This window comes from Euprymna scolopes, chromosome 27 (genome assembly GCF_053919585.1).
Source record: "Euprymna scolopes isolate OS-2025 chromosome 27, ASM5391958v1, whole genome shotgun sequence".
NCBI classification, from domain to species: Eukaryota; Metazoa; Mollusca; class Cephalopoda; order Sepiida; family Sepiolidae; genus Euprymna; species Euprymna scolopes.
In genome coordinates this window covers 66,342,570-66,364,520 of record NC_136508.1, presented here as the reverse complement: position 1 = coordinate 66,364,520, position 21,951 = coordinate 66,342,570, and the positions used below count along the sequence as shown (strand labels likewise).

The 21,951-nt window shown below is 33.6% G+C and overlaps 2 protein-coding genes across 5 annotated transcripts in view; both read right to left on the bottom strand.

Annotated features, from left to right (window-relative positions):
* The window catches only part of LOC145248886 (copper-transporting ATPase 1-like), a 379,604-nt gene that overhangs the window by 209,598 nt on the left and 148,055 nt on the right, over positions 1 to 21,951 (bottom strand). The gene's annotated exons all lie outside the window — the stretch shown is intronic.
* LOC145248884 (uncharacterized) lies at positions 2,898 to 7,299 on the bottom strand. Its single transcript, XM_080110646.1, has 2 exons — positions 4,525 to 7,299; positions 2,898 to 4,111 (listed from the first exon to the last, which is right to left on the bottom strand). Exon 1 carries the CDS (start codon positions 6,022 to 6,024, stop codon positions 5,620 to 5,622), a length of 405 nt encoding a protein of 134 aa, XP_079966772.1. The 5' UTR covers positions 6,025 to 7,299; the 3' UTR covers positions 2,898 to 4,111; positions 4,525 to 5,619.

The following is a 21,951-nucleotide window of genomic DNA, read 5'->3' as shown; positions in this document are numbered from 1 at the left end:
CCATTACTGTTATTTCAGATCATTTGAAACCATAAGCAACAAGTTTTAGTCTCCTCTCCATTAAAACCAGAGGTTTTGGGGATTATATATATATATATATACACACACAAATTTTATTCATTCATAAAAAGACGAAAAATGTGTCCAAGTTTTCGTCTATAATATAAATCTCACCTGTCTGTTTAAATGTATGTATGTATGTATGTTTGCATGTCTGCCTAAAACTTTCGACAGAGGCAATGGATTTTCACAAGATGTGTATCGTTTTGAAGCTCAACCCTTCGGACAACAAATACCGTAAAATTGGCTAAAACATTAATTCCTCCAGCATCAACTGGGCACTTTTCTACAAGGAGGTGTCGCTTTTTTTGCCGATATTTTCGAAATTAATCCCCCTCTTTTTGATTGATTAGCCTTAATTTAAACATCACTACCAGTTTGGCGATAGACGTAACGCCAAAGACATCACGTTTTTCTTTTTTCACATTCTTTTCCTCTTTCACGGTACAAGTTTGCACCTGCCTGCCTGCCTACTACCACATTTGTTTTGTTTTTTTTTGCGCTCAACACACACCTCCAAACACCCGAGCAACACCGGGCAGCCAGGCTAGTAATAAACAATTGTATCTTGTGAATTGTAACAAAAGAATAACTTTTTTCAAATAACGTTTTTAGGAATTTTATTCAATGAAATCTCAAGAATATATTAAAAAAAAAAAAAAAAAAAAAATGACTGTGCAGCCATTTTGAAAACTCAACACTGAACTTTGGAAATTCTAAACGCTTAAACTCCAGTTCTTAAAGCAACGAATTTGATCTAATGCTAAACTTTAGAACCTTGTATAATCCAGCTAATCTAAATAAAAAAAATAAAAAAATGGCGGAAAGTGAAAAAACTAATACAAGAAAAATAATTTACTGCAAGTCTACATTTTAATTAGACTAACCAAGAAAACAACCATGTGGAAGAATTTGTAGACATCTGATATTTCTTTTATACAAAAAAAAAAAAAAAAAAAAAAAAAGAGGGCTGACGAGAGTGCAGTTCTAGGATAAGTTCTCTAATAACCAACCTATTCACTAATATTAATAGTAATGATTATGAATAAAAAAAAAAAAATCCCACATGACAAAAACTAGAGATCCTTGCAGAAGATTTTAATCTGAAATACAGTAATAAGTTTGAGCATGAAGGGGGAACACAAGAAACTTATTTCAAAAGATACTACCATAGCCAAAGCAAAACCTATATATCAGACTTTCAAAACATCTCGCTTGGTTTCAACAATAAATCATATTTAGCAAAGTAATACTGACAAAGCTGAGTTTGCAAGAAAAAGTTTTTAAATATTAAAAATATTTTAATTTTTACATCTATCAGCAATTTTCGTTTTATTTAATGCTAGAATATGGATTATGGCGTCAGAATACAAAACTTTCCATTGACTCATCCATTTTTGTCAGCTCTGGCTCAAACTCCTCTCTGTAATTCAATGTTTTTTCTCCAAGTCTACGATATCAAAGAAAAAAATTAACCAGAACCCTATAAAATGTAAATTCAACCACACAATTCCCTATATCTTGATTTGAATCTTCATAGAAGGGGCATAAAGGTGGTGCAAAACTGTTCTGTTCAGGGAATTCATTTTAACTATTCTGGGACGAGTATACATCATTATATATAGCTAACAACTTTTTTATATATGGAAACTGTGGCACTAACCCTAGGCAGTTTAACCGGCTTCCTCCGAAGGGGAAAGTTCACAAACAGTTTCCAATCGCATGTATATCCCTGTTAGGAGAAATAACGGTGTTAGGTTTTTACAACTCTTTGAGGGAGGTGTCACCGTACTCCTACATACAGTACCTGGTATTCCAAAATTGGTCACCCATCTGGTACTGATCAGGCTAAACATTGCTTAACTTCTGTGATCTAATGAGAACCAGTGTATCAACATGATTATACTGCATACTTTTTAATACAGTAGAAGGGATTTGATGGCCCTAGGATGCGTTATGGTATTTGCCCAGCCTTATAGTGTTATTTATATAACATGTTATACATGTGTATTACATATTGTGCTGTATTTTGTTACTAATTTTTAATGCTGTATCTTCACAAATATTTATTGGTATTGAATTTGAAGACGACCCTATTGTAGTCTGCAGAGAAGTATTCCTGTAATGTACTTTTAAATGTGTGTAAAAATGTGCAAGTTTGGCAATTTGAGAGTCATTATCTTAGAGCCGTTTTAGTCGTCGTAACCCCCCCCCCTCCAAAAGAAATCTACGGTTACCTTCATGATTCAAGTACTGATAATCAGATCCCAGGGAAGCTCTGTTTTGTCTCCCTTAACTGTAAAAGCGAAATCAAATTCAATCAAAAATTATAATCAATATTTGTTTTACTAATTCAAATCGATCAAATATTATTTGATTGTTTAACATTCTAATTAGAGCAGACAGCAATCGAACACCTGTTCGTTTGATTGGTATTTAACACAACAAATGTGTTTGAACAAACTTGCAAAGCTTGGACAAATATTTGCTAATCTCAGCATGTGAGGAAAAAATTGAATAAATTCACTTGTAAACACAGAGTTGCATCTTACTGCTCCCCCGCCCATGTACACATGTCATGACTTGAGAATATTCCAACAGGAAGAAGAACACTAATGATAAGTGCTCTTGTAATAAACCAAGCCTATTCAGATGACTTAATGTTTATTTTGGAAAGGAGGACAGTAAAATACAACAACGAATTCATCACATGACAGTAATCAATGCTTCTATGAACTAAAGATTCTTTAGGAGTATCAAGTTACTTAAATATCACTGAAAGGGTATGAATCCTAACCCTTTCGGGTAAAGATGGTATAGTAGGGTAGATAGAATAGTTTTTTGATTTTTTTTGTTTTGTTAATTGCATTTTCACCCCAAACAAGGCACAGTGCCATTTTGATATAGGGGGCTACTATTTCAGACCAAATCTATAGAAACACTATATAAGGAGTTGAGCAGCAGGTTGTCTATTTGCATTATACTTGAACTTCTGCATGTCAGTGCAGTCAGGGAAGCCGGGACTCGGAAGGGAATTCCAAAGTCTAGCAGTCTGAGGGAAGAAGCTATTAGAGTAGAGTGATTTCTGGCATCTAGGGACCAATTACTGTGTAGGGGTGGGATTTTGCTGCTTGTCTGGTTTGTTGGGGGGGGGGTCGGGGGTATTTACGTCGAAGGAGTACAAGGGCTTGAAGTTCTTTGGAGCACATATCATTAAAATGCTTGTAAAACAAGCCTTTCTATGGTAACAACAGGAAGTTTTTTTGTTTGTTTTTTAAGGAAATTGCTCAAGACACAACATGAAGCCACTTGATGTAAGAAGCTAATAAGAACAAAAGTTGATTATTGCAAAGACAAGAAATGCCTATTGACCTTAATCTTGAAAAGACCAGGGCTATGGGTAGAAGGAAAACAGTGAGCAGGAAGAGAGTTCCACAACCTTGCAGTTCTTGGAAAGAAGCTTTTAAAATTAAGAAGCTGTATTAAAATAAGGTATTCAAACAGTGAAATGATGAAGAGCAATAGACCAATGAGTCAAACGAGCTGGAACAAGGGAAGCAGGGAATAGATCAGATAATTTGGAGGAACACATGCCATAATAGTTTTTGTAGAAAAGACAGACTAGAAAAGACACAAACCAACAACCTAAGTGTGCTAAGTCCGAATCCAGTTCGTTCCACAAAAACAGTTTCACTTAGAGATATTGGCAACCTTTACATGGTTCCTCCTGTGAGTACCCAACATCTTTTTAGAAAGAATTCCAACTAGAAAGATATCGGGGGAAACGAATGCTAACAATAATCATCTCATTCATACAAAATAAATGAATCAGATGCTCAACAATCAACAGCAGCAGCATCAGGAAAGTGATAGTGGCGGCTAAGTGGGTAACATCATAAACTGACGTGAGTGTGCTAGGTTCAAATCCAGTTCATTTCACAAAAACATTTTCTCTTAAAAGATGTTGGGAACCTCCATGTGGTCCATCTTGTTAAGTAAAGTACCTGATAACGCTCAACAACATCTAAGAGCCAGGATCAAAGTGTAGTATCTGTTCCGGCAGATGCTGCAAGCTATGACTAGCTATGACTAGCAAAGACCAGATGTGGGGGCAACCCCACATGCCTGACCTTTAACCAGCTCCCATTTCCCACCTCTCGGGAGCTGGTCCCCTTTTTCCCTTCCCCCTCCCTTCACTCCTCACATTAAAAATTGGCCTTGTGCCTAATTTGCTCGGTGGGGGAGCAAATAAATACCATCTGTTCCGGCAGATACTGCAAGCTATGACTAGCTATGACTAGCAAAGACCAGATGTGGGGGCAACCCCACATGCCTGACCTTTAACCAGCTCCCATTTCCCACCTCTCGGGAGCTGGTCCCCTTTTTCCCTTCCCCCTCCCTTCACTCCTCACATTAAAAATCGGCCTTGTGCCTAATTTGCTCGGTGGGGGAGCAAATAAATACCATCTGTTCCAATGCTACACTTCACCTTCTGTCTTCAGTCAGTGGAGAAACAATCTTTCATGACCGAGACAATTTTTATTTTTGTTCCTATCCAGAGTGCCCCTTTTTGAGAAGCTGAATTTCACCCTCACATTAAAAACCGACCTTGTGTCTAACTCTGCCCTCGTGGGGAGGCAAGTAAATAGGAACACCTCAAAATAACATTTGCACAACATTTTAGATTGTTGTCCTTATTTTTGCTGTTGTAATCTCCAGTTTTATTTCAGGTAATTTTTTTTTTTTTAGTAGGTTGTAAACTGAGAATTCCAAACTTATTTAATCCACTGGTGTAGATTGCCATCATTCCATGTTGCATGCCGAAACAACAAAATCTCATTTCAGAAAACACTGAAATACTATCCGAAATAACACGATCAGATTAGTTTTTGACACCTTGTATATGTATATAAACAAGTGATGGGACGACGATTCCAATATTTTCCCTGATTTCGTTGCATTTATTGATTCTGCTTGAAATTTCAGATTCTTTAAAAAATTTAGCTATAGCTAGATATTTAGAAATTTGTTGTTTTCTTTATTTTAATTTTCGGATTATTGTAAGATCTTGTGTAATGTATGCATATATTTTCTCAAAAGTAAAAACACTCTGACGAGAGTACGTTACACAAATATGAGATCTTTATGATTATTTATTTCTCAAATGTTTTCCTCATGAATGATTGAAAATACAGAGTGGGACAATAAATTTGTTGCCTAAAAAAAAACAATACTACAGCATTATTTTAAAACTTTTATTGAAAAAAAAAAAATCAATTCCTTAGGTAACTTGATTATGTAATAGACCTGACATCTATTCAATGTAGCCACTTTCAGCCTCAATTACTGCCTTGACACGGGTCTGGAACTGGGAGCATGTCTTTTCCACAAGTGCCGGCAGGAGCTCAGCAAATAATCAGCAAATAGGCTGGCTTTAGTGTTGTGGGAGGTCATGTTGGTGATGTTCTCAATGTATGACCAAACAAAGTAGTCCAGCAGGTGCAGGTCGAGAGAGAAGTGTGTGGGGGGGGGGGGGCAGTGAGAGAAGGGTACAAAGTCTTAGCACTCCTTCTGAAGCCAAGTCTGGGTCTCTTTGAACTTGTGGGCTGGGTCCGAATCCTGCTGCCACATGCAGGGTCTGCCAACAGCCAATTGATTGCACCAGGGGATCACCACACTCTTCAGCACAACCAGGTACACTTTGGTGTTGACTTTCAAGCTGACTTCTAAGCTGTGAGGTGGCGTGATGTAGCTCTCAATTGAAACTACACCAAAGACCATAACCATAGCTGGAAACTTTATTTTCATCACCTTGAGCATGTCCCTGTTATTTGTAGCAGTCCAGCGATGCATTTTGAGGGTGCTGGCAATGGTCCTGTTGTCATAACTTGGATCAGTAGAGAGCATGAATTGTATAGTGCTGCATCTCTGATTTCTCTTGAACATTGTGTCACTTTCAGACATGATAGAAGGCTCCTATCACTCTTGGGATTTGTACACAACTGGTCAACTAGTAGATGGTCTGTAACAGAAAAAGAAAATCGGTTTTCATCAAATGGAAATGGAATCATGTCCTTTTTTTCTATGGTGAAAATTTTATCATTACACCCTGCATTATTGTAACCTCCAATAAATTAATTTGTTACTTATTTTAAACTGGAAGTGTTGGCTTTGTTTGGACGGAGATTTCTTTTATTGCAACACTGGCTGAGTGCGCACGATATCAGCAAAAAAATATATCTTGGCTGGGTGGTTTGACTAGATATATTTTTACTTTTCTAGCCTTCCTTTTAGTTTGACCAAGCATTTATCACAGCAACGTTTGCCATTCATACACATCAGCAAAACATCATACGCAACACGTTTTGCTGGGGAACATGTTTATAGCAACACTCAAATCTAAAAGGACTGGAAAGAATTCCTTCTCATTCAAAACGTTAAGCCTTTATTCGCAATGCTATCTATTATTGAGAGATGGAGTTACTTATAGATATATATTGTTCCAGCTGACTACAATATGGTTGTCTTCAAATCCAACGTAAACAAGTTCTTGATGAGCCGTTCCACTTAAGTTAACAAATTTACTGAATTTCCATTACTAACGATTACTATATTGTCCAATTGATACTCTTTAACCCTTATCCTCGAGCCTCTGGGCCTTAATAAATGGTTATGTAAAAAAAAAAAAAAAGAAAGAAAAAAAAAAGAGCTAAGTACGTGCAAAGATAAATTACTATACTCACTATGTTAACTATTATTGAGAGGGAGAGTGGGGTACTTATCGATATATATATATATATATATATTTTAACCTCTGTGTATATGTGCAGTTTGTTTTTAATTTACAATCCATTTTTCATATTTGGATTCTTCGCACTATTGTTCATATCTTGAGTGCTATTTTCACATTTCAGTTGCTGTAACCACACCAATGCTCTGACTCCCATATAGCCATAATTGATATAAATGGCTTTCATCTGAGAGCACCATACTTTGACAAGCTTCTAGGTCTGACCTTCATCCCTGACCTTAAATGGAAAACTTACATCAAATCTGTTGCCAAGGTCACCAGAAAAATGAGTGCATCCTTCTACTGCTCCAGAAGGTATCTTACTCCCGATGCAATCCATTACATGTACAAGAGCCAAATGTGCCTTAAAATAGGATACTATTGCCACATCTGAGAAGGAGTTGCCCAGAGTACCCTATACTGCCTTGACACAGTTTAAAACTGGCTTCGAAATCTGGTCAGTGATGCTCTTTACTCCTCCATGCAACCTCTTTCCGACAAAAGAGATGTTGCGAACCTGTTATTTTCATGGCAAGTACTCGTTCGCACTTCATTCAATGATCCCCCCTTCAGCAAAACTTTCACAAAATGCACTTGTCAAGCTACGACTGCTGCCAACAAGTTTCCCTTACTCTCTATCAGTGCCCAAATTTAAATGCAAATTTTATGAACAAAGCTCCTTTCCTAGAACTGCCCAGCTGTGTAACTGTTCCATTGATCTGTTTCCCAGCTGACTACAACACGGTCATCTTCAAGTCCAATGTGAACAAGTTCTTGCTATCTCGTTCCTTAAATAGTCTGATTCTGCCTAAATCTCACCAAAAACTTTAACTGAGCTGTTGTCACATCAACCATTAACTCTTATCCTCGAGTGGCCTCCGAGTCTTGATAAGTGGTGATTGCTCTGTAAAAATGTAACCTCCAACTTTCTTCAGGTGTATCTGTCAAACTTAAGAATCTTTTAGTTGAGTTTGACAAGATCAACCTGAAGAAGGTCATAGGTTACATCAACCGAAACGTCAAGATGAGAACAGTAGTCGGAAGAATACAAATGCCGAATCCTCATTTCAAAAATTCAGAAACGTAATATCGTTTGAGTACTGTATGCTATTCTTATCTATTTTATTTCAGTAAATAATAACTCAAAAAGATAACGTGTAAATAATGTAACGTGTCAATGTTTTTCATGCTCATCACAATTGTTTTATTTCTGCTTTCATTAAATGTCATGACATTTGAGCAGTGAAAGGCTTAAATAATAAACACGTTGAAATCATATTCTACATACTTTGCAGCATAATGTTTGATAAAAAGACATTTTTACAAAAGATTTTTTTACATTAAAAAAAAAAAAGCATGGGTTAGACTTGTATTTAGACAGAAACAGCATTTTTGTGTTACTTGGCACAGATTAATGCGTTAGATTTTCAAGAAAAATGTACCTTGAACTATTTTTGAAAACAATACTCAGAACACCGTGTGTGTGTGTGTGTGTGTGTGTGTGTGTGTGTGTGTGTGTGTGTGTGTGTGTGTGTGTGTGTGTGTGTGTGCGCGTGTGTGTAGACAATTGCCAGGTTTGAGAAGTCAGCTCACACACACTCAAGTTTTGACTTAAACTCATATTTACTCGTTGTATCGCTGACAGTGTTTTTTTTTTGTTTTTTTGTTTTTGTTTCGCCAATGGATCCTCACTCCCACTCAAGTTTTTTTTTCTTTTTTATCTTAATTAGCCATCTATAATATAAATCTCACCTGTCTCTTTAAATGTATGTATGTATGTATTTATGCCTAAAACTCTTGACAGAAGCGACGGATTTTCACAAAATTGGTATCGTTTTGAAGCTCGACCCTTCGGACGACAAATATAAAAAAATTGGCTAAAAACATTAATTCCTTCACCCTCAACTGGGCACTTTTCTATAAGGAGGGGGTTGCTTTTTTCGCCGATATTTTCGAAAGTCATCTCCTCTTTTTCATTGACTAGCCTTAATTTAAACCTTCGCCACTTCCGATTTGGCGATGGGTGCAACGGCAAAGACATCACAATTTTTTTTTTTTCATTCTTTTGCTCCTTTGCGGTACGGGTTCGAGCCTGCCAGCCTGCTACCATTTTTTTTTTTTTTTTTATTTTGCTCAACACACACCTCCAAACACCTCAGCCAGTCTTAAATAATTAATGAATTATTTTACAAATCAATGACACAACGGAAAACAAATGAACACATATCTAAGGAAATGGCAGAAACACTAGAAGACCTCCAATCTGTAGTGGAATGGGAACAAAAATGGATGGTTACATTCAATGCTGCCAAGATTAAGCTTGTTTCCTTCAATAATTACAAGAAACCTTCTCAACCACCAATAGCTATGACTAAAGATACATTACCTGAAAGTACTTCTTTTAAACTCCACAGCTTAATGTTCAGAGGGAAAATGAGTTGGAATAGATACATCGACGAAATGTTGCATCCCTCTGCCTGTTCTACAAGTATTTTAATAGTGGATGCTTTGACGAATTACAAGCACTTGCACCCTCTTTGACATAAATACACCCTGACAAACCCGATAATCAACAAACTCCCATCCATACGCAGTAGAGATCCCTAGATGTAAGAAGGCCTTCTATTCTAATAGTTTCTTGCCCAGAACTGCTAAACTCTGGAACTTCCTTCTGGGTTCCTGTTTTCCCAACTGTACTGATACGCAGAAGTTCAAGTTTAATGCGAACAAACATTTTGCTGCTCACCTCCCTGCATAGTATCCCTGCAACTTATGTCGGCCTTATTTGGAGTGAAAATGGAATACAAAAAAAAAAAAAATATTGATTAGCCTAAGTTCAGCATTCTGCCGCTTTTTTTTTTTTTTTTTTTTTTTTTTACTTCAGCTTTCTGCTGACTGTTCTGCTTCATCTACTATATATAATAATTTGATTGCAGAAATTCCCCTTTGGATCAAATTATGGTAGGGTTGCAATAACATGCCACATACAAATGTTTGTGTCTAAAATTTTACCCACCATCTTATGTAACTTTTTACCGCCGTTACAAACACATTTATCCATTATAATATAATCCTATCTTACTTCCTATGAGCAATATCATCATAATTGCCAAGATCTATAGACAAAGTAGTTTGTATTTTCCCCTCTACCTGAAAAGTCCTCTCCACTCTCCCAGTAAGGACCGGGTAAATATATAACCACTATAACTATACTGATCTGACACTCTTATTAACTGGATTAAACAATAAGACACCTACAACTACCATTGCACTTCACTATTTGAGAATAATGATTTCTCCCCAATAACATTCCGCTTATTCTCATCAGCTGCAACCATGAAATTTTATTATTCTGGATTGTACACGAACATACAAACAAACGAACACTGCAGACCTTAATCAATATGGTTGATCAATCGCTATGCATTGTTTTAAATCATTTATACTTTACTGTTGTCGCTTTTCCTTTATTTTACAGACTGATTTTTACAAGTTACACATGACATTACACATTATTAGGATTAACATTATTTATACATTGTTACATTTAAAAAAAAAACAAAAGAAAACGTTGCAGCTTTCTTTATATCATATCCAGTTTCTGCATCCTAAATTGACAAATTCTAAAATGAACTGCCCTCCTTTTAAATCATTTATACTTTATTATCATTGCTTTTCCTTTATTTTACAGACTGATGTTTTCACAAATAAACCATAACATTTACTTAAAACTTAAACATGCCATTACGCATTATTTGGATTGACATTATTTACACATTGTTACAATTTAAAAAAAAAAAAAGAAAAAAAAAAAGAAAAAAAAAAACGTCATAGCTCTCTTTAGATCATATCCGGTTTCCGCTTCTTAAATTAATCGATGCTAAAATGAATTGACCTCTTTTAAAAACCATTTATACTTTACTATCCTATATGTTACAGACTAATGTTTACAAAAATTAGCATTTAGTCAAAAATTTTTTTTTTTTTTTTTTTTTTTTTTTTTTTTTACACAGGCATCAACATTATCAAGGCCAAGAGGCCACTCGAGGATAAGGGTTAAAGAGTGTACAGTAGAAATTGGACAATATAATAATCAATTTGGTAAATTTGTTAACTTATATGGAACGGTTCATCAAGAACTTGTTTACGTTAGACTTGAAGACAACCACATTGTAGTCAGCCGGAAAGCAGGAAAATGGAAGACAATTCCACAGGCGTGCAGTTCTAAGAAAGAAGCTTTGTTCATGGAATCTACGTTTAGGTTTAGGCACAGATAAAGAGTGGGGGGAATTATTGATAGTGTTTTAAGCTAGACGAGGGTTTCTTGTGAAAGTTTGGCGAGGGGGGACCATAGACTGAAGCTCAGTCGAACGCTTTCCATGAAAATAACGATACATCAGAAACAAACTCGCAACATCTCTTCTGTGAGATAGAGGTTGCAGGGAAGAGAAAAGGACATCTCCTATGAGGCTACGAAGTCTATTTTGAACTCTATCAAGGCAGGACAAGTCATTTCTAGCAGCTCCTGCCCAGATGTGGCAACAGTACTCCATCCTTGGACGTACCTGGCTCTTATATAGATAGAGAATTATACATGCCATTACGCATTATTTGGATTAACAATATTTACATATTAACGTTCTACTAAATTAAACACATATTTTGTTATCATCACCAAGAAAAATATTGTGACAATATTTTTCTCGGTGATGGTCACAAAGTATGTGCTCAATTCACTAGAACGTTATAATTAAAAACTGATCCCCGACGATAAAAGTCATAAAATATTTTTTTTTTTTTTTTTTTTTTTTTTTTTACAATTTTAGTTTTTTCTTCTCTGAAAGTTAAGTTTCTTATTGATGAGATTAACGTGAAAAAAGGAAAATAACGCAAATTACGGAATAATTTAATTAAATCCTTCTTAAGAGAAAAATTCAGGTTGTCCTCGACAGTCGTATATCGAAACAATATGATATAAATGTGGGAGTACCTCAGGGGTCTATCCTGGGACCTTTATTATTTCTAGTATTCATAAATGACCTCCCTGATGAAACTGTTTCTGAGATGGGTATATTTGCTGATGACACCACTCTCTATAACAGGCACGGGGGGGAAAACAAATGAACACATATCTAAGGAAATGGAAGAAACACTAGAGGATGACCTCCAATCTGTAGTGGAATGAGGACAAAAATGGATGGTCACATTCAATGCTGCCAACACTAAGCTTGTTTCCTTCAATAATTACAAGAAACAACTAGAAATAAAAATAGGTTTCAGGTTTCTATTTGTACTAGAATTGTCCGCAAAGACTTGTGTTAGAGTACTTGGAAAAAGCAATTGTAAAAAGTAATATTCTCCTGAAGGTTGAAGGTACAATCCTCAGTGTGGCCAACCGAAAAATACAATTGAGAATTACTTAGGACCTCGATCCAGTCATGAAGGAACAAGAGCATGCTACCCCCGTGATAAATAAAGGGTTCTGCTCGAAATTCCGTCCACATTCTCGAGTTCGGCAGAAACATTCCTGAGTTTGACGAGATACACCTGAAGGTTGGAGGTTACATCAACCGAAACATTGTGAAAATAACACTCAAGATGAGAACAGTAGTCCGATGAATCCAAATACGAATACTCTAAAATTACTGATGACGTCTGTTTATTGATGTTTTACTTAGAATTTGAAATAAAATTTGTGGAAAATGTTGTTCAAAACTTTATTTTTTCAGTATTGCATTAATTTTAGCAACTACATTATTCGATTTATTCTTTATTTTATTATGCATGGAAAAAAAAAAAAAAGCTAAAATAATTCTTTATTAATAATTGAATAATTAAGTTTTTTTAAGTATTCCTTTTCCTCATTTTGCCCTTTAATCTCACATCCCATGAGTGATGTTTCTGACAAAGAGGGAAAAATTGCCATTTTCTAAGGTGGAATCTATCCATATAACGTATATTGTTAGCTATCATTTATAGGATGCACAGTAATGATTTCAAAAATTATTAAACAAATATATATATATATATAACTAGAATAACATCCACTACAATTGAAACCAGAACGTTTAGCATTTTAGTCATTATTTCTCCAGCATTATTATTATCTAAAATACTGACAGATGGATACGAAAGGGTAAAAATTAACTGACTTGGAGCTATGAATGTTTAATTTTGGCATGCGTAAAGTAACAGGTATAATGTTTTAGTTAACTTACCCTGCCACGGTCAGCTGTTTTGTTTTCAATTTTGACCTCTTAGAAGCAATTGTTGCCGGTTAAAAACCAAATCGAAAGTGTGCTAGTTTCAAATGCCCTATATATCAAATTTCTAACCAAATATTCGGAGAGGATTTTGGTAGAGATTTTTCACACACACACACACACACACACACCAACGAGGTCACTTTATATAACTATATATATCCGTGTGCTTAAACGTTTTCATCTTAAATTCTATGCAATTATGCCAAATGTAGAAACTATGCATAAACAGATTTCAGCGTGATAGTTAAATGAAACCAATCACCTAATAAGAAACCATAAAAAATTAATAATTAACTCATTTTTCAAAGGAATATGCAAATTAGTTAACCATTTAGTCACTCGCATATCAATGACTGAGTATATTAAGTTTGTTTCAATAATTTTTAAATGGAAAAAGTAAGCTTTTAATATCAATGCCAGAGTGAGAAAAAAAAAACACAACTTTATAAATAAATTAACTAAACTTTTGAAATACTTTCAGATTACACATTGTATAATACTATAAAATCAAAATATTAGTATCAATATTTATAAGATAATCCCAATCAGATGAAAAAAAAAGCTCAATATATGAGATAGAGCAACAGTATAAATGAACATTTGAGAATTAAATTATGTAAATTAAAAAAAAATTATGAAAATTTATTTTTCAACAAGGAATACAAAATTTTTAAGTTATTTCCTTAATATGTGGATTTTCAAAAAATGGCACATCACATCAGAGGAAATGTTTTTAGCAAAATAAAATTTATAAGGTCATAAATTTTGCTATTTAGTTCATATATTGAAAAAAAAAAAATATATATATATATATAACTGAAACTCAACGGATTAAGGATTTCCTAGCACACCAGTTTTGGAATATTGTCGAATAATAAAAACTATTTGTAAATTTCTACTTCACAGCCCTGTTTTTACTATCATTTATCGTAAGCTCTACTATATTCAGTGAATGTATTGAGCTTTTTAATTTGGTTGGGATTAAGATATGAATAACTATATTTAAATTTGTTTTTGGAGTTTGCATTTTCCTTGATTAGTAAACTATATATATATTAGTGCCTCAATGTTTAAGTCTTGGGGAGTTTTAGACAAAGATTAATGCTCTTAATTAATGTTTAACAAGACTAAAGATTGTTCAGCCATGTTGCTGACATGGCTAATTAAACAAGGCTTGATGTCGAGCAAATTTCAAGATGAATATAAATAACTGTTGAATAAAATAGATGATGAATTGGGAATCGAAATTTTTTTGTAAGAAATTAGAACCACCTACAGACAGAAAAAATAATTTCGTTGGGTCGCAGAAATGAAAAAAGAAAATAAAATTTGCTGACTCACGATGAAAAAAAAAAAAAAAAAAAAAATGACCGATATGAGAAAGTCATTTTTTTTTTCAACGCCACCAACACATTGTTATTTTTTTCTTAGTCAACCAAGCAAATAAACATGCTTATCGATTTAGTACGCCTTTCTTATCAATAATCCTATTGCAGCTTTTCATGAATAAATTGAAAAGGATAAAAAAAAAAAGTGGTTTTACTGTTTAAACACCACAAAGCCTCGACAAGGCAGAGCAAATAGTTCTTGATGATTCCTTCTGTGATATTTAGGTATGTCATTTGAGTAAAATGGGATTCTTACATCAACGACAGCAAAAAGCAGCCAATTTTAATTTAGACAAACTGCCATATTTATAAAAAAAAAAAAAAAAGATAAAAGTTTTTTTGTTTTGTTTTTTGGATTTTTAATGTTAGGCTCATGTTTTTAAAAATATTTTCCCATGAGTTTGAATATATATATATATATATATATATATATATATATATATATATATATATATATATATATATATATATATATATATATATATAGGACATGAGTATCGGCTGAAGGGAGCTTGATAGGGGTATATATTATCAGGTTTGAAACCAATGGTACCGATGATGACTTATCTAAACTTTCTGTAAATAAAAATATAAATAATACGCTCTTATTCTAGGAATTTTCTCTTATAGAGCACTCGATTTTAGTTTTGCTGGTAGTTTAAAATTAATAAATATTTATTATTTTGATCATTAGTACCAACAGTGAAAGATTTTGTTTTAAACAAAATCAAATAAAAAAAAAAAAAGACTATTCAAAGAATCGTTTTTGACATTGGAAAATTGGCACAAATTTTTCCTATGCCAATACACAAAAAATTCCGATTTTTTCGATTCCAATTAATCGTCCCAATACTAATATATAAGTGACCTTGTCTGTGTGAAATAGTCTCTTTTTTTACGCAGGAATCACCACTTATCAAGGCCAGGAGGCCACTCGAGGATAAGGGTTAATGGGTATACATTAGTCAATGTGATTATAGTGCAGTAGACATAAGTAGTGGAAATTTTGTAAATTTGATTACTTAGGGGACGGTTCATCAAAAACTTGTTTACGTTGGACTTGAAGACAATCAGATTGTAGTCAGCTGAAAAGCAGGCAATCAGAAGAGAGTTCCCCAGGCGTGCAGTTCTAAGAAAGAAGCTTTGTTCATGGAATCTGCATTTAGGTTTAGGCACAGATAAAGAATGTGGGAAATTGTTGATAGTGGTTTTGGCTAGACGAGGGTCTACGAACAATGTTTATTTTTTTACAAAGATTTTTAGTGGAAAAATAAAACGGTCTGGTAGTTGCTCGTTGTGGTTCTAGATATAATATCAAATTGCTCGAATGACGTGCCTAAATATCACATGAATAGAAGAATCAGTAGGAGGCATTTGCCATACCTTAATTTGTAATAAAATAAAAGCCATAAAAAGTATAAATGTATTGAATAAAATAATCGATAAAACACAAAAGATATATGCATAGATATATAAGTGTGTGTGTGTGAGCGCGTGCGTGTGTGTGTGTGTGTGTGCGTGTATGCAACGATCTCTACCAAACTGTCAATTCTTGGTCTACAAATTTGAAACTTGATATATTGGAAATTCGGACCAGTAGAACAAATTCAATTTGGTTTTTAGCTCGTAAAAATATCTGCTTTGGGGTAAAAATTGAAAATTGGAACTTACCAAGTTGACTTAATGTGCGCCTCTACACATGTGCAAAAATATATATATATATAAATATATATATATGTTGAAGTTGGTTGTTTTTTTTTTATTTTAGATTTCCATCTGTTGTTAACTCAGATAGTAATGAATAATGCTGGAGTGCTAAATGTTTTGGTTTCAATTCTAGCTGATGGCACTAAAGTTTATATATATCTCTACAAGTATATAAATGCAACTTTGTCTGTGTGTGTGAGTTCGTTCCTTATAGACTCCAAAACGGGTGAACAGATTTACTTTAAAATTTACAGAACTTTACTGGATAAGTCGGGAAGTGATCTTAGTTAAGTTTTGTCTCAGAATACCCCCGGATAATCACCATTAATCAAAATCGTTATTTTATCTATCATCGGTAAAACCATTTTTCCATGTCATCGCTTAGCAACAATAATAGAACAACGGGCTGCGAAAATTCTACTGTGGGTAAGTTGATTGCATGTTTTTTTTTGTTTTGTTTTTATTTGCATAAATTTCATAATTTTTTTTCTTTCATTAACTGCAAAGAATTTTATAAGACTTGAAAATTTACGTCTTTTTTTTTTTTTTTTTTTTTTTACATAACGTGGTCAGTAAGTTCAAACCCCAAAACCCCACACATAAATTTCTTAATGTTTTTTTTTTGTTGTTAACTGGAAAGAAGTTTATATAAAATAATTTTTTAAAAGAAACAGCAGGTTCTCTAGAATGCAATGTAGAAAAACATATTTTGGACTAAGTTACTGCGTGGAGGCATATGAAGGTTCCTCCCGGGCGATTTCACAGATTTCGATGACAATAAAAATATAGGAGTGTGAAATATTCATTGATCATCATTCAATCCCGGGCAACGTCAGATCTCCCTGCTAGTATATATATATATAACTTTTGAAATCGCTACTATATATTGGGTACAATATAATAATCAATAGAAAATTAGTGCTATAATATAAATTATATATAATCAAAAGCAGGCTCCTTCAGTCTTAGACAGACTATAGATACCCACGAAGGGTGGTTGCGCGTGAAATTTTTGTGGCAGGAGGTACGCAATCTCCAACCACACCTCTCCTGAGACGACATTAAATACCAGTGGCAAGTGAAGTACAGGATGACTGGAAACAAATGCCGAGATAAGCGGAGAGCACATATAGCGCCTAGAATTCCCAAATGGTAACCAGGCTCAATGTTGCTTAACTTCGGTGATCTCACGAGAACCAGTGTGTCAACGCGATTATGCTGTATCTAATTATATCTATAAATATAAAAGCGAAAATGAATGTATGTATGTGCGTTCGCTTTTTCTGTGTGTATACAAAAGGCTTTTTTCAGAGAAGCGGTCGCTCGCTTAACAACTTTTTAAAACGTTTTATATCACATATAAATCGTAATATCTCACAGTTAACAACGAAGCTCGCCTGTCTATTTAATTTGCTCGGTTTCGGGAAGATAAATATTCAATATTTGTCGCTCGCCGCATGTTGGTTAGTCTTTTTCCTATAACATCTTTGAGGGGGGGGGCGTTCAGCAGTAAATGAAATCCCGCAGTCAAACTTGACCTCATTAACTCATTAAAACGGGCACCTGCTAAATCCAAGTAATTAAATAAATTCAAACGTGTTTCCGTTAGCTAGTCGCGGTGGGGCAATGGTTAACGTCGCACGTTTTTTTTTTTTCACACTTTAATTTACAACTTTGCCTCAAGGGTTCGGGTTTGATCCTCATATTTTTTTTTAACCCGCCCCCACCCCCGGAGTTTCCACACACACCTCCAAACACCTGGGCAACGCCGGGTACCCCTCGCTAGTATAATATAAATATGAAATCTACATAAATTAAAATATATTTAGGTATATTTTACAACCAGGCAATAGTGGGGCGGCCTGCTAGCAGCCAATGAAGCTGGGTTTCATCTTAGTCAATCATCTTAAAAAAAAGAAAAGAAAAAGATCTTTCAACTAAGATTCATCAAAGGAATTACATAGGATTGAAAAAACAAACTCCATTTATTCTAACAATCAAGTTTGTCAAGAGGAAATGTAAATTATAGATTAAGATGACTGAGCATAACTCAAGATTGTGAAGAAGTCATCCATTGAGTTCAGTACAAACAAGATTATTGGGTTGATGTTGATGAATAGTTTAAGTTGATTTTCAACTTTTTGAGAATATCAAATACATGGGAATTGGGGAGCGCTAGAAAATCAATAATTTGTAATTTGCACCATTTGAGGGGTAATTAGCTTTAAGGATGAATGCTCCCTATCTTTGGTTGAGCATATTGGGGAGTGAAATAACAAACTGCAGCTAGCATATAAAGCAATGGTCTTTCTTTAAACAAGGCATTTGGACCGTCATCGTAATTTCAGTTATCCACCTTAACAGCAGTCAAATAACGCAATGGTTAGAAACTCCAACTGTTTTCTAGGCAATCAAGTTTCAATCCTGGCTTGAAGTAGTTGCTAGTCTCGCTGCACTGAAGAGCTGTGATACAGTGAAACAGTGTTTATGGATGACTATATATATATATATATATATATATATATATATATATGTGTTAGTGTTGGAATGATAAATCGGAATCAGGAATTGGAAAAATTTGTGCCTATTTTTCTGATGTCCAAAACGATTCCTTTATCTATTTTATTTGATTTTGTTTAAAACAAAATCTTCCATTGCTGATAATAATAATGAAATATTTATCGGTTTTGAACTACCAGTAAAACTAAAATCTATATCCCCACCCCCACAAGTGTGTTTTCACATTTGAGAAAATATATGCACATTTAACATGTTTTTAAAGTAATTGGGTGGGGGGATAACTAATTAAATATTTAGAGACTAATAAAGAATCAGAATCAGTAATTGCATCGGAATCGGGAAAAAATATTAGAATCTTATCACTAATATGCATAAGTAAATAATATAAATATATAAAACAATAACTAACCTAAGAGGGAAGGGACTGATACATTTTGCATAATGGATTTGTCTGAAATTTAAAAAGTTTCGTAAAGAGACACCTTTTTCTTGTGCAAGAAGGAACAATGCAGGTAAGGAGAACATTGTTAATAACACACGTAGGTTAGTAAAAAAAAAAAAAAAAAAAAAAAAAAAAATCTGATGTCCGGACGGTTTTTATTCTTGCTTTATTTTTTTTTTAATGGCGAATGATTTTGATCAACACTGCTGGAGAGAAACAAAGATACCATTTTGATTTTAAAATCTCAAAACAGTTTTTCATGGTAAACAACTGATGATCCCTATAATAATATTAGGACTAGCATAAATTCTTGGAAGCAAATTAATTGCAAAAAAGTAGTGATTGCAAGAGATGAATTGGCTTACAAGCAAAAGAGTTTTCTGAAGGACTCCGGACTAAAAGTTTTTTTTTTTTCATATAGTTTTAAAGGTAAAGTATCTCTTAAGATATATACTTTTTTTTTTCAATTTAAGTAAACAAAATTACCATTGGTCACTACAATAGATCTACTGTTTCAATCTAAAGATTTCATCAGGCAATCTTCAGGTTGTTTTCAAGGTAAGTTTTATTGTGTGCATGTGTGTGTGTGTGAAGATTATAAAAAGTCTATAGCAATGCAAGGAATCGGCTGTTATATTGGTGTGACATATGAACAAAAAGGAACGAACAGAAGAAGGTCTTATTTGTTTTGTTATTTACTTTCATACATCCATATATTTTTCAAGATAATCACAATACAAATCAGTAAATATGAACAAGGCAACAGTCGGTTACAACCTGATCAGGAGTTAATCATTAGTATAACACAGAAATACAAAATGAATTAAATTATCATGAAAGAGCAAAAACTCCTGGATATAGGAGTTAAAAAACGAAAACGAATGGGAATTCGTGTAAAATAATATATATACAATTATATAAAATGTATGTGTTGCAATATTTCATAATGGGGTATGACCCCACACAGTCGGGAGATTCTATTTATAAATGATGCTGCTAGGAACTGACAAATCAAATTAATTCACGTTCTGCTACCAACCAATCAGAAACCAGAATTGCTCCATAAATATTAAACCTTTCTGTAGCAATTTCACATATGTTTTCTTCTTCATGTCAACACGGGAAGAATCTTTTGCTCTGTGGATTCCAACTTGAGAACTGTCTACTCCGAACCAGTCACCTCCCAGGACTTGTGTAGAACAACGAACCATCGGAAACTGTTCTGAAACTAAACAGGGCTTACACTTCTAGAGGTTATGGGCCCAGCACACTTCTACTGCACAATAAGATGGAAGGTGTATAGTTTTAATCATTCCTATACACCCTTCATCTTATTTGCATGTACATTTTATATAATTGTATATATATTATTTTATACAATTTCGTTTTTGTTTTTTCTCATATATCTTTGAGTATTTGCTCTTTCGTGATGATTTAATTTGTTTTATATTTCTGTGTTATACCAACGATTAACTCCTGATGTGTTCGTTGATAAAAGTGGACCCTAGGGCTTTTTATGTATCATTTTTAAAGCAATATATATATATATATATATATATATATATATATATATATATATATATATATATATATATATATAGGTTCTTATTTGTTTTCATTTGTTAGCGATACTTTTTGAATTAATTCAATTATTTATACAAAAGTGCATTTTTACCTAAATGCGAGTTGGGAATAATTTTCTCTTTGACCAATTTGGTACCTCCTAAATGGGGAGCGGCTTATTATTTTTTCTATTTTTTTAAAATATAATTTATACTTATATTTTAAAAAATAATTATATATATAAGTGAATAAATGAAAACAGACTGTACTCCAAAGTTCATAATGTTAACCATCTTACAATTTATTCCTTTAATTCAGTTGACATTTACAATTCTTGACAATATCTGTTTCGAAGCACGAAATCAATTAATTAATTATTATATCAATTGTCAACTGAATTAAAGGAATAAATTATAAAATGGTCAACATCATGAACTTTGGAATACAGTTTTTTGTCAATTATTCACTAATATTGGTCCATAATTACATTGAACTTCTAAAATGAGGGTTGCTGTATATTATAAGGAAATAAAATATATTTCCACAGAAATAAATATATATATATATATATATATATATATATATATATATATATATATATATATATGCTGCATATGCCACACATTTCTGTTACAAGGTCAAAAACTGAATACAATTGTTTGAGGCTCTTTTATATACATATGATTTAGGAAATTCAAACTGAGCTTATCCTCAACCACACTCGTGATAATAACAACCTTGGAAATATACACACGAAGTAAAGGGTTGGCCAATCTGGCAACACAAAAATGAAGCCATACATGTGATAGTACTATTTACTTGCTGTGGTAGTGGTTAAAGTGGGTGGGATACAAATATATTAAAGATGGTTTTCTTACAAGAAAATAAATGTTATCAATTTTGGTGAGACCAAACAGCTTGATACAAACAAGTAGATAGCAAGCTGTAAAATGTCACAAAGACAAATCATATATACCAGTAAATATGTGTGTATCTCTACGACACAATTACATAATTCTAAAAATGCCTATCAAAAGATTTATTATCTCCCCGCCTCCCTGCAATAACTCATTGACTTTATAAAATTTGCATGCAAAGCTATTACTTATATGTACGAAAACTAGGTAATTATTAATTAACTATACTTTTTAGGTGGTTGAAAATTAGCAAAAGTTATAGCCCACTGACTAATAGGAATTAGTTTGTAGTTGGCTA

Coding starts and splice junctions, on each gene's coding strand:
- LOC145248884 (XM_080110646.1), bottom strand. CDS start 6,024: ATGTCTGAAAGTGACACAATGTTCAAGAGAAATCAGAGATGCAGCACT.